We start from the raw sequence: 13,525 nt of genomic DNA on the forward strand, positions 1-13,525 counted from the left end.
TTATCATGGAAAAAATAAGGGTTGCACGCCTATTCTACTACTAAAACCTTGAACCTCGATAACTTGAAGCCTTTCTCTATTCTTTCTAGAAATTCATTTATATAATCTTATTCTAGAAACTCGAAACTACTAGAAATTGTAGAATAGATCTTGAGAGATGTATAAGTATTGCAATTTTCTCTTTTGCATTTCAACATATTTTGCTAATTTTTTTGCACATGCACAGTGTAAAAGCACAATTACTATTTTTGTCAATGTGTCACAAAACTAAAAAAGAGCATATGCCAAACTTTTCTTTTAATGTTGCCTTTTTCCTGATGCTGTCAGAATAAGAAAAATACAAGAAATAACACATAATTCAAGAAGAATTTGATCTTTAATAAACGATAATGATAGACTGTATAAATAATATAACATGATCTTTCTTCCACAAATATCTGAAATCCCTTCGTCCTTATAATGGTGCTGACAGGATACACATTCCCATACATCTCTCCATTCAGTTCCCTAACCACAGGAAGCCCACGGCTACAAAAACGTATTCTGCAGGTTATGGGATGTTGCATATCAATATTTGGGTGACCTTCAAACCCGCTCGGTCAATCTCTTGGAGGCCTGGGTCTAAGGACTTCATAGGATTAGTAAGGAAAAGATTTGACCAAGCGAGCAAGTTTTGCTTAATAATTTTTGCAGCGAGTCTCAAATTGACAGGAATCAGTATAATTACCATGTTTTCTGGAGATCAGGGAGCGGGAAAAGTTTAGCTCTTCTAAATATGGGCATCTATGTCCATATAAGGCAATACATACGAAGGACACTATCCGTGGGGAATATGTTTGATATGTGTCAGTGAGAGCCTGGTGGCGACATCTCATGACGTCATCGATCCATAGGTGGCACGACCATAACGGGGACGCTTGACTTGTGCAGCACGCGCGTGCTGACACTTCCTAATATGGAGCGGCGGAAGACGCCCAGTCCCCTACTCCCCATCACCACATAGGTAACATTCTCCTCGGCTGCGCATCGGCAGATTTCTTTCTCGGGTGCCCCAAGCTTGACCAAGGCCTTGAATGGGATCTGTTCCAGCAGAGGGGATGTTTTTAAACGAACAGAGGAAGAGACTAAATGCGCTTTACCATCAAATCATACACCTATTTCACAAAAGGTTCTCAGTGCAAATGGCGAATGGCAAATGGTAAATGGCTTATGGGTACTAATTATTCGTAAAATAAAAGGTGTTAAATAAAGGCCAGCAATGTCAGAGCCAAGAATTGGTAACTTTTAATGGATAGTTGTTTTGATTTATCCATATTCTTCGAGACGCATGGTTACTTTTAGTCGTAGAATTGCCATTTGACAGTCGCCATTTGCCATTTGCACTGACAATCTTTATTGAAATAAGTGTATATATAAGATTTGAACTGCAGGTTGTAGAAGGCGAACATCACACCTAGTGTTACTCTGAACATCCAAAAATAATCCACACTGACATGACGGAAACATGTTTCAAATAAGCTCATTTCACAACCAATAGTACAAAGAATTCCTTTAAGGAGTTACGGAGCATTAATGAACATTAATGTTTTATGCGACTTTTGTAAAGTGTCATGAAATTTGTAGATTTCGTCTCAGCGTTCATAAGCGATGCTCGCGGAGGATCAAGGGAAAAAGCCCAAAAGTGTGCATTCCAGCCTATCGGTATGAGTGTCTTGAATTGGGAAAATCTGCGCGGAACGCAAGGTACGGACGGCCATTGTATACAAAATGATGGTTTCTTCAGTATCTGTTCTCAGTGCACACGCGCAACATGTGCTGCTAATTTCCTCTCTACTACTCTTGGCCCTAGGAGCAAGATTGAGCAAGCATTTTTGTATTTTTTTTTTGTGTGCATCCCGGTCAATTAAAACGGTAAACCTGTGCACAGAACTTTTATTTATAATATTTATCTTGGCAGAGTCGAATTCCAGTTTTTTGTGTATTATTATCAATATTGAATATCGCAGTAAACGAGCATCTGTTTTGAATATGAATACAAATCAAGATTTCCGAAAAAGGAAGTGCAAAATGGAGCGAGGGTGAGCAAGTAATATGGACTTGACCGAAAAACTGAGAAGGTAATGTAATAAAATCTGACACACTTTGTAATAAAGTAGTATTTCCGTTTTATCTAAGTTTGAGTGTGAAAGGTCTTCGATAGATTTTGGGTGTATTTTATTTTTAAAGCGCCATATTTTGCTTAAAGGAATTCAGAATTGAATTTCAAATCTGCTAACATTTAACGTGATCTTCATTGTAAAGCTGTCTGTAAAACTATTTATTGGCAAACACTAAGATGAAAATCCTTGGGTGCGTCAGATTTTTTATTTCAAAATGCGTCGTTAAAGCGTGAGACTCTACACTTCAAATCGTATGATTTATGATTTTTGGACGCTATATTAAGGTTGGAAACCTCCACACCCGATGCCTGTGACAGGGAAAACATGAAATATAGAATTCGAAAGAAATTCGAAGAGAGTAGCTTACGAGAGGTTTAGTCAACAGCATTTTCTAAAACCTAAGAGTACAAAACATTATATTGCATGCATTTCAATGTAGCTTGCTTCTGTTGTTTTTGGCACAAAAAATGTCATATGCACGTGCGTGACTGGACAAAGAAGTACAAAGGCTAAAGGCAGCAATGTAGACCTAGGTCGTAGTGTGGTGCACATGATGACGACATCACCCATTACTATAGCAACACACTTATTCCCAAGAGACGCAAGCGTGAAATAGACCCCGATATTTTTTTTTACAGTTCGCTAGATAGCGGTGCTGGGGCCGAAATCTCCAGCTTAGCCGTAAAGCTCTATGCTGCCATACGGTGTTTCAGCGCATGTCTGGAAGTATGGTCTATTTTTTCTAATTTTAACGGATCTGGACGAGGTTCGACTCTCGGCCGTGGCCTCGAATTCTTTTTTTTTTTTCATTGTTTTACCAGTTACAATTCTATATCACTTGCTTCCCTTTTCGGATATTTTGATTTGTATATATATTCAAAACAGATATAACGTTTACTTAAACATTCAAGATTTATAATAAAATAAAGGCACTCCCAAAAGCAATGAAGAGTTCTAAAGGAATAAAAGGTAAGTCCCGAGCACAGTTTCACCGTTTAAATTAGTCTGCTTAGCAGCCGCTTTCAGTGTCACGCACAAAAGCGGCTGCTAAGCAGACTACGTTTTAATCTGAGTAAAAAAAAAAAGATACAAAAATGCTTGCTCACCCTTGCCCCTGGGAGCAAGATAAAAATATGCAACCACGTTCCTAATGTAAGCATCGTATATATTTTTTTCCGTCATGTCATCCAAACTAAATTCCTTTACAAACACGTGTACTCTACAGAATCCCCTCTAGTATCAAAACAAGTAACTTACATTTGCCTTTGTACATTTGGCTTCAAATTTCGATAGAATTGGTTTGGACTTGATATGTGCAGCTTTTAGTATTTCTCTGAGATCGCCTTCGTTACATTCCGACGCCTCTGTGGAGGAAAGGACACAAACTAAATAAACTCCTCCAGCCCCTTGTTTGAAAGCGAGGCAAGTGTTGACCGATAAGTACCGCTTGTTGCGTATCCTGTGCAAGCACACCGCTGTACATACGTGACGTACACTGATGACCGACAGGCGCCGCTTGTTGCGTATCCTGTGCAAGCACACCGCTGTACATACGTGACGTACACTGATGACCGACAGGCGCCGCTTGTTGCGTATTCTGTGTAAGCACACCGCTGTACATACGTGGCGTATGCTCATGACCGACAGGCGCCGCTTGTGCGTATTCTGTGTAAGCACACCGCTGTACATACGTGACGTACACTCATGACCGATAAGCAGCTAACCATGTTGCGCTGGTTAAACCCGCTGTACATACAAACTGCCATAAACATTCCTCATATGACTGCGATGTCTCGGTAGCACACCGCTGTACATACATACCGTCAGACTCGTGACCGGATAGTTGCCGCACGTTGTCTAGACGATGGTGGACGTGTACGAATATCACGTGATCACCCCTGCGGTATAGATGCTCCACGAACCCTGAGAAACATGACGCTCAGAGTCATAGCTGCCACATTCAATTCAGCACTAATAACGCGTTTAATTCTATTTGAATAAACTTCCGCTCGTAGTAAAATGATTCGAGAAGTGACAATATTAAGTGTATGTTTTCTGTATGGTTTGTGTTTATTTTATTTCGGGTGAAAAAAGGTATCCTTCCCCACCATGGGTCATCCTCTTGGCCTTTTACAGCCCGCTACCCAAATTTCCCTCCTGCTTCGTTATTCGGGGGTTTTCGGTATATTCTCATTTGAGATCTTCCACAAATCTGGCTTAGAGGCAGATTCGCCACTGCCTAATATGAGTTCTTTTTTTCTTGGCTATGATCTTTTACAAAATAAGAATATATTTTTCATGAAGTGGTCGATATTAAGCAAAAATAATTTTGAAAAAAGTTATCTGGCTTCTTTACATGCAGGGGTTTTATTTGCCATCAATTTAAATTCTGCATGCCCTTGAGTGACGTAAATAAAATAACGCTTTGTCGGGTGCTTCGTTTAAATTCAGACGGAGTTAATTGATTTTTCTAACATCGCCTTTTAGTAATTAATAAAGGAATTGTATTTCAATCTTAAGAGCTTTGGAATTAAAAGTCTATAAGTACTTTTTTAAAGACAGTTTGCTGTACCAGAAGTTAGTTTAATATTTTATCCGAGATTCTAATTTGAAAAACTTGTCTGCAGAATTTATTCAAAGTGGCTGTTCCAACAAGTCTGCTAAATCCGAACAATTCTAGTTAGTAAAATGGCGTGAAAATATCGTATCAGGGTATGTTATCAAAACGTTTTCCAAGCAAATGCTGGTATTTTTTTAAATATTGTCTAATATTATAGCAAAGTTTAGGCTTTAATTAACAGTGGAATTGAAATTACTCGGTTTCGTCATTTTCTTTTTCAATTATTGGTCTCTCAGCTGCCTTCTGTTGACAGAAAGACAGCCATGTTTGAAGATGACACTAAAGGTTGGAAAACCTCACGATTCTTTGTTAATGTTTCGTCCTTTGCTTTGGCATACTAGTATTATCATATGTCTTATTCTTTTAATCCGATGTTTAAATGTGCGCGGCTTAGAGATTTCGAGGTGTTTTGTGGATATGCACGCATGATCTGTGCATTTGTACTCGGTGCACCATAATAAACAAAAAAAAGGAGCAGAACGTTTGAAATATTTCTTTAGAATTTTAATATCTTAATGAAGATATGTTTAAAATACCTAACACAGTATTTTGCTCTTTTTCTTTTTCGAAAAAATCATTTTTTGCTTCAATATAAGTCATTTCAAAGGCCGCTCAAAAAATATCAAACAAATATTATAATTTGCTTGTATAAAAAAAATTGACCCTTTCTACTTAAAGTAGAAATCTAAGCGTCTTGGCTTCAATTCATAATTCAATAGCGTTTTGCCCGACCTATCCGATATCAAGATGTGTTTGCTGTTTATGGTTTTGCGGCCTACTTACAGTCAAACGCAGTCTCGCTATGCCGGCTACCATCGATCGGGAAAAGAACGCTGTTTAAAGTTTCCATTGCTGGTCTCTCTCTGTGTAGCGGGCGGCAAGTGGGAGTTTTTAGTCGCAGTGTTTTACGGCTTAATTAGTTCGGGCAACTGAATAACGAGCATGCATTTCGGCCTACTAGCTATGGCCCTTCCCTACCAATCAGTAAAGCGGTAGATATAGGATGGCGGCGATCATATATCCATAATGACTTTACTAAAGAGAAAGGCATCTATTATCACGTCATACTTACATTTCATTCTCAGTTACTTCAAAATGTTAAGCTTTTTATCGACCTATTTAATGCTGTGCTTTCATTAAACTTTGAACATGTTTACTCGCAGTTTCAATATGAAGATGCGACAAAATATCAAACGATTTCGAAAGGATGTGGAAATTAACCTATCTACTAAAAACTGGTAAGAACAGATCAGCGACAAATGCAGATCATTCTAAATTAAAAACTAGAAGCTTTTGAGACATGGGTGTCATGGATACGCAAAACATGCTTAGCGTCAGTAAACGTGACTCATAAGTATTTTCCTTACACGTTTTAAAACCCTTCCTAAACTGTTTTTATTTTGACGCACATTTTGCTTAACCTAATTTCCATCCGCTATAAAATGCAAACAAAGAAATTCCACAATAAGAAGCATGATTTTGTTTCTTAGCGCATTATCTCGTTGATAAATAGCTTGATTTGTGATTTCTGGATTTTCCATTCTCTTACTATGGGTCTCCTGGAATCACATTTTTGACATTATAAAATTGCCTCGCACAACCATGGGCGCTATTTTTTTTCCTGTTTCCAATTTGTTCCATTAGCGATGTAGGGGGAAATGATAGCCTTTTTAAATCGGGAACTTAAAAAGCGGCAAAACGATACAAATGCTAATCTAACTAAAAGCGCGCAAACTGCCACATACGGGACTCCTGTGTTGGAAACGAAAGCGCGGGAAAACTCTCTCTCATATTTATATAAAACCGATGAAAGCATCTTAACAAAAAAGAGAACTCTGGGAGAATGGATATCAAATAAACATATGAGTGCCGGGCCCCTGTAGATGTTAATTGCATGTTCATTTCAGTTCTAAGCAAACAAGCTAGTAATTTGTTTTAATTGATTTCTGCCGTAAAATTTCTCGAAAGGCACTCATATTGTTTTCCATCCATTCCAGTATCTCTTACATTTGGTGCCCTTCCAGACATTATGAAATCAGTTTAATCGGGGTTAGTGGTTTTAATTCGTTGACCGCACTCTAGTGGCGCTAAATAACGCATGGTAGCAAATATAATTGGTTATGTTAAAAAAAGGAAAAATAACATGTTAGATTTTTGAATCAGCTGTCGCTACGATGTATGACCGGATGTGGATATTTATTTTTTAAGAGGATGATAATGCATGCGATGGAAATAAAGTTCACAACCAAACACCGTACCAAAAACAAGCTATAGCCCGTTTAATTTGTTGAATTTGTTGTCCGCGTATCTTTGAAATAAACTGGAATAAAATAAAAATTGTTTAAGATTGCGTTCAATTTTAGTTTATTTTTTTGTTTTATTGTAAGTTTATCTTTTATCGGAAAATAGAAAAAAGTGCTATTGCAAATATTGCGTTCTTTATGGCGTTCTATTTGAGAAACAGAGCATTTTGGAAAACCTTAAAATTTGTTTCGTTGAGAGACGCACCTGTTACAAACAGAGATTTCATACTTACAGTCAAAGGCTCTCGAGCTGTGGTCACTTCCATCAACAGGGAAGAGGATGCTTTCTGTCTTACTCATTTTTTAATAAATAGTATTTACTGATTAATACGTACTCTAACTGAATGCCATGGATCGGGGTTAAGTGTGAGACGTGTTTGTTGTTAATAATTCATGAGAAGTAAGCTTGGTTTTGCCAAGAACCTGAGGAACAGATTGGGCTAATTAACGGACGAGTATTCTGAATCAAAGACGTTAATCTTAGATTCTTTTACACATTTTGACACGTATGTATTGCAGATTGTAACGAAGTTCAGTCAAATGCCGCGTATTTTACAGATAAACCTAAAAAATATAAATAAAAGAAAACATGTAGATAAGATAAAAAAAAACTGAGACATTAAAAAGTTAAACTCCAAGCAAACTATATCCCTCTTATCTGTATAATCGTATCCCATCACAAGCCAAAAAAGCAACTCGTCTGTTTTGTAGTTTTTAAATATGTGTAAATTTTGATTTGAATAGCGGAATTAATTTTGAATTCACAGTGACAACAACGAGGTGAATTCATTTAAAAAAACTCCGCAGGGGGTAAGCCTTCTGGCTATTATCAATGTGAGTCTTATTATTTTTGTTTCCGTTTTCTTATATTCTGAAAAATAAATTAGAACGTCATCTAATCGACGTAAAAGAACATCCTTTTTCGAACTGGAAACTCACACCAATCAAATTCTCGAGCAAGAACATAGGGCTTACCTCCAGCAATAAATAATTATTTAATCCTAGATGTTTTTTTTTTAAATAAGATACAGTCCCTAACCCGTTATGAAATGAAGCAATTTTCCTTCTCTGAAAATAACAAAGTTAATAAACTGTGTTTTGAACCCGATTTGAGCTTTGTTTTGTTAGTGGGCTCTGTTGTCAACTTATCTACGGATTATAAAAATCTCGTCCTTTGAGTCCTTTTTACATTGTGAAATATTGCTTTTGCGCAGTTTTTATATGGTTCATTGGCATTGAACTTTCTGGCCAAGGCCAAGCAAATGTTTGTTTCATCAAAATAGCCTTTTTACGTTACGTGATGCAGAAAACGTGACTAGAGTCCTTGATACAGTGATACGTGATGCTAGGACCGATTATACAACACTGATAACATTTTTTAACATTCTGATAAATAGATGACGTCATTTCACAGTGTTACCATCAGACAAAGGCCAAATTTAAAAATACTTAGATGGGTCCGTGCCCCAGTGCCCCACCCTTTGCTATGGTCCTGTATTTGCGAACGGTTCAGCCTGAAACCGAGTCTTCCATGTATGTGTCCTTGAAATATAAACTTGAATATACGGAAAATTAGACAATTTATTTCGTTGATTTTTTTTTCAGCTCTCAAACTGTTTATGGTAAATTTTACTCAAAGGTTAGATCACATCCATACACCTCATGCAAGTAAGGTAGCACGTGGTGTATGTATCGAACTCTGATTGGTACTTTCAACCAATTATAGACAACCGTTTAGTGGTCTTTGTTGGCGTGTAAAATCAGGAAAAAAGTGACGGGTGAGGTGAGTATTTAGCTTGTGGTTTTTGTAAAAGTCGTGGAATATTGGTGGACTCATTTTACCTTGGCGTTCCCTTGTACTCCAGACGGTTGAGTCGTTACCGTGCGCAAGATGGTACGTGCGTCGCAACACCGGCCCCACCGGACCCCGGATTCCGTATTTGGTATTTTTAAAAGTGTACAAAGCGCTTTTCCACCCACCAGCTCCTTCTGAAGATAAAATTGTTAGCGAGCATCACATTTTTCTCCTTAAATTGGAAAGGCAAATTTTAGGGAACTGAAGAGTAGGGGTTTGGCGCTCAGGCTATCAAAAATTTCGTGCGATACCATGTTATTTATCCGGGCACATCGCCAAGCTGCATCTTCATCATTGAGCCTTGCACGTTGTGTCGATGTGTAGTCACTGTGAAAGCTTGATGCTGGGATTCTGGCATCAGGTATCGTACCGTCTTGAATTCTAAGTGCTTTACGGCAATCTAAAATACTAGTGCATACTTTTCTCGCATGCGTGTAACCAATATTTGTGGGGGATAGGGGATGCGCAGACATAGAATGCTATATGTAGAAGATCTAGAATTTTGCTAATTATTCAGGAGATAAGAATTGGCGGAAGTTTCGCGCGCATTCCCCGCTTACCCCTAACTACATAGTCCAGTCAATCTGGGGTTTCAGGTGGAACTAATTGCAATAGAATTTCTGTCAGCGGATTTTGAAAAAGTGATACAACTTAGTGAACATACTAAAAGTCCCCAAAAATCACTTTGGTGGAACCTCTTGAAATATGTGATTTTTCCATTTCGGAGCAAAACCACAGGGTACCCGCGTCGCTCAAACGGAAAGAAAGTAAAATACACGTCTCAATCAGTAAATTTATAAGGCCATTGGTCAAAGTTGATTATAGACACTGTTTAGATATCGAAACAAAGCAAATTGCCCCTGCTTAATATCTTTATTAATATTTATTTATTCAAAAAAAGGTACCCGCGCCGAAAAACCCTGAAAAAGTCTGAATCAGAAAACTTTAAAGGTCATTGACCAAAAATCATTTTAAATCAATTTAAGTATCGAAGTTCCACCTGGGCCATAAAGATTTCATAGATTGACTGGACTAATATAGATAGATAGACTTCCTTATAAGACGGGTCTTCGAAATGGCAGGTCGCGCATGCGTAGGATGGATTAGGCCGCACGAGGAAGGGTTGTTTGCAGGTTTCGTGTTTTTTTTTTGACACGGCCCGGATGAACAAGGGTTCTACAGAGAAAACGAGCACATCATCTGAAAAGTAATCTTTTAAATTAGTAAATAAAAAAATGGAGAAGCAAATTTATCATCAGGAGAATGAGTGAGTAAAAGCTAGTGAAATCCATTTAGAAACATGAGAAATAGTTATAATGAGTGTTGCCCAGCTTATGAGTACGAGAATGGGTTATAGAGAGAGTGAACGTCTAGAGCGAGTGACCAATAGAGAGGCTGCTCTCTGTTGATTAAGTTAGTGAATGAGCCCGTGCTGGCATTCGGAAGAGTCAAAAGAATAAATGAAACTCTTTCTTTAAGCCTATAAATGAAATGATGAGAAGATGAGAGCGTGCATCATTGTCCCTACCCACATGATCGATAGCATTCAGCTCGCACGTGGTTTTGCCGTCCCAGGGGGGACTCGGGCCCATTGTTGTAGGAGTCGCAGTCTTGCTCCATGTGGCAGTGAAGGAAACAGGTATCCCGTGAATCCACTTACTTTGTTATGATCGTGCGTCTTGTGACAAGGGCTTAGATGAAGACGCATTTGTCCATTTGTAATTTTCGGCAGGCCCTCGCTATCAACAAGAAACAACATAGTTATGTCTATAAATTCAACATGCCAGGGGCGGATACAGGGGGGGTATACGCCGTCTACCCGGCCATTATCCATTATTTTTTTACTTCTCCCACCAGCAAGGATTAGTAAGCATTTTTGCCTTTTTTGTGTGTACCCGGGTTGAAACGGTGAGTCTATATTTGATGAGTCTAAATTCCTTTAAAATTCTTCATTGCTTTAGGGAGTTACTTTTAATCTTATTATCAAAATTGAATGTCGTAGTAAACGTTTTATGAATCTATATTATAAATACAAATTAAGATATCCGAAAATGGATGAACGAGCAGGGGTGAGCAAGCGAAATGGTATTGTAACTGTAGACAGTAAAAAAAAGACAATTGGACAAGGCCGAGAATCGAACCGAGTCCAGATCCGGTAAAATGAGAAAAATAGACCATACTTCCAGACATGCGCTGAAACACCGTATGGCAGCATAAAGCTTTACGGCTAAGCTGGAGATTTCGGCCCCAGCACCGCTATCTAGCGAACTGTACAACACAAAGGAACCTGAGGTGCCCGCGCATTAATGGGGAGGCAATAACCAGGATCCCAGCCCTGTCTTAGTCGGTTACGCCACGCACAGCTCACTGAGATATACACTAAAAAATATCGGGGTCTTTTTCACGCTTGCGTCTTCTGGGAATACGTGTGTTGCTATAGTAATGTAGTGATGTCGTCATCGTATGTGCAACAAACTACGACCTCTAGGTCTAAGTTGCTGCCTTTAGCCTTTGTTCTTCTTTGTCAAGTCATGCACGTGCATATGAATTTTTTTTGTGCCCAGAACAACAAAAGTAAGCTACATTTAAATGCACGCAATCTAAGATTTTTTTGTGTTCTTAGGTTTTAGAAAATACTGTGAGTAAACTTCTCGTAAACTACTCTCCTACAATTTCTTAGGAGCATTTCAGATTGTAGAGTTCATATTTTCAGGAAAATAAAAAATCATGCGATTTCAAGTGTAAAGTCTAACACGCTGTGACGACGAACTTTGTAAAAAGATAACGCATTTTATTATAAAATTTGACGCACCCAAGCTGCATTTCATCATGGTATTTGCCAATAAATAGTTTTACAAACACCTTCTTCACCCTTTCTTGCTATTATTGTATTCAATGAAGATCACGTTCAAGGTTACCAAGATCTGAAATTCAATTCTGATTTTCTTTCGGAATTGCAAAGTATGGCGCTTTAGAAATACAATACACCCAAAATCTAGGGAAGGCACCTTCCACACCAAAGCTTTGATATAACGGAAATTCTAGTTTATTACAAAGTGTGTCGGTTTTTACGAAGTTCTCTGTTCTCGTCAATCCTTCTTGCTCCCCTTTAGCTCACCCCTGTTCTCCATTGTTCAGTCAAGGATATATTCCTTGCTCACCCTCGCTCCCCTTTTTCACCCCCTTTCTCAGATTCGACAATTCCATTTCCCTTGCTCACACTCGCTCCCCTTTGCTCATCCCTTATCCGATATCTTAATTTTTATTTATTTATTGCAATACGCAACCCCGCTCTTATTCCAGACAGCATATGCGTTTTAGTTCTATATAGTCTTTGAACGCGTGCGCTTTGATAAAGGCCTCTCAAAAGGCGACTTTTTGGGTGGCAAACTCTACATCTACATTTAGGGGACCTTGCTAATGGGTTCCTATCAGGCAAGCCTTCAGCGTGACTGAATTAAAGGCTATGTGCGCAACCAAAGTAATTTTAATTAATGGATTGAAATCTAACAGTTACAAGTTTAGGAAAGCGATCTGTGTTTACGAGACAGTGAGTTTTTAAGGTGTTCTTAGCAAGGTTATCATTCTCCACGAGTTTTCAAAATGAGATTATGTTAATAAATCCTTTTTCAAGGTTTCCAGGGACACTTAAACATTTATTATCACTTTTCTAGATAGGTATATCTTGAGAATAGAATGTGAACCTACCTTGTTATTTATAAATAGCTAATGCAGATATCCAAAGCAGAGACAGCCTCATCGTTCGACGGTTAGTCCATGAGCTCACCCTTGTATGTATCGCCTTATGGTCAGTCCATGAGCTCACCCTTGTATGTATCGCCTTACGGTTAGTCCATGAGCTCACCCTTGTATGTAGCGCCTTATGGTCAGTCTATGAGCTCACCCTTGTATGTAGAGTCTTACGGTCAGTCCATGAGCTCACCCTTGTATGTAGCGCCTTATGGTCAGTCCATGAGCTCACCCTTGTATGTATCGCCTTACGGTCACTAGCCAATGAACTTCCAGGGTTCGAAAGTCGACGAGGGAAAAATTTTTACCCAAATAACTGTTATCCAAACTAACATTTATAAAGTTAGCCTCATCCCAATATATTCATACATAGATTTTGGTATAATTATTGTGTATCAACTGGGTCGTACTCCTTTTTTAATTCGTCAAAATGGGTATCAGGCGGAAAGGTTATTTCTCATTTTAAGAATAAGGAGATTGACGCAGTTTGCCTTTTAAGAAATTTATTTACTGATGCATATTTACACGTGACACAAAACACAATCAACCAATTTTCAAGCAACAACAACCGGATAAACTAACTAACGAGGTAGATCGCGTGACACAACGTCAAGGTCACATGGTGTCGAGGTCACAGGCGCGAGAACGAGGCGGCTCGCTCTCGCCCGTCGTTACGCTGACCGCGACGCCCTTGGTACCCGAGGATGGCCACGTACAAACTGGCCTTGTTTCATGTCATGAAGCCAGTATTACAACTTGGCTTACCTTTTTTATCAACAATCACTTCAAGGGCGTATCCAGAGTTTTCTCAAAATTGGAGGTACAGATATAAAACATA

General features: G+C 38.6%; 1 protein-coding gene across 3 annotated transcripts; it reads right to left on the reverse strand.

The window, feature by feature from the left end:
- Positions 1 to 357: 357 nt before the first annotated feature.
- On the reverse strand, positions 358 to 9,755 carry LOC116616781 (universal stress protein YxiE). 3 transcript variants are annotated; one of them, XM_032378795.2, is made up of 5 exons: positions 5,563 to 7,292; positions 3,981 to 4,082; positions 3,417 to 3,523; positions 845 to 1,080; positions 358 to 563 (listed from the first exon to the last, which is right to left on the reverse strand). In XM_032378795.2, the coding sequence occupies exons 1-4, from the start codon at positions 5,627 to 5,629 to the stop codon at positions 880 to 882; spliced, it is 477 nt and encodes a 158-aa protein (XP_032234686.1). In that variant the 5' UTR covers positions 5,630 to 7,292; the 3' UTR covers positions 358 to 563; positions 845 to 879. The 3 variants fall into 3 exon arrangements, with proteins under 3 accessions (XP_032234686.1, XP_032234685.1, XP_032234684.1); XM_032378794.2 differs by lacking the exon at positions 5,563 to 7,292 and adding an exon at positions 7,316 to 9,755 and having other exon boundaries at positions 358 to 1,080; XM_032378793.2 differs by having other exon boundaries at positions 358 to 1,080; positions 5,563 to 7,290.
- Positions 9,756 to 13,525: the final 3,770 nt, after the last annotated feature.

The sequence above is a fragment of the Nematostella vectensis genome, chromosome 1, assembly GCF_932526225.1.
Source record: "Nematostella vectensis chromosome 1, jaNemVect1.1, whole genome shotgun sequence".
Taxonomy (NCBI): Eukaryota; Metazoa; Cnidaria; class Anthozoa; order Actiniaria; family Edwardsiidae; genus Nematostella; species Nematostella vectensis.

What these genes read in the sequence shown, in the direction of transcription:
- LOC116616781 (XM_032378794.2), bottom strand. Translation starts at nt 7,382, where the DNA reads ATGAGTAAGACAGAAAGCATCCTCTTCCCTGTTGATGGAAGTGACCAC. An exon ending in CAGCTCGAGAGCCTTTGACT is followed by an intron (nt 4,083 to 7,315) that starts GTAAGTATGAAA and finishes CATGTTTCTCAG; the next exon opens with GGTTCGTGGAGCATCTATAC. An exon ending in CCAAATGTACAAAGGCAAAT is followed by an intron (nt 1,081 to 3,416) that starts GTAAGTTACTTG and finishes CTGCTGGAACAG; the next exon opens with ATCCCATTCAAGGCCTTGGT.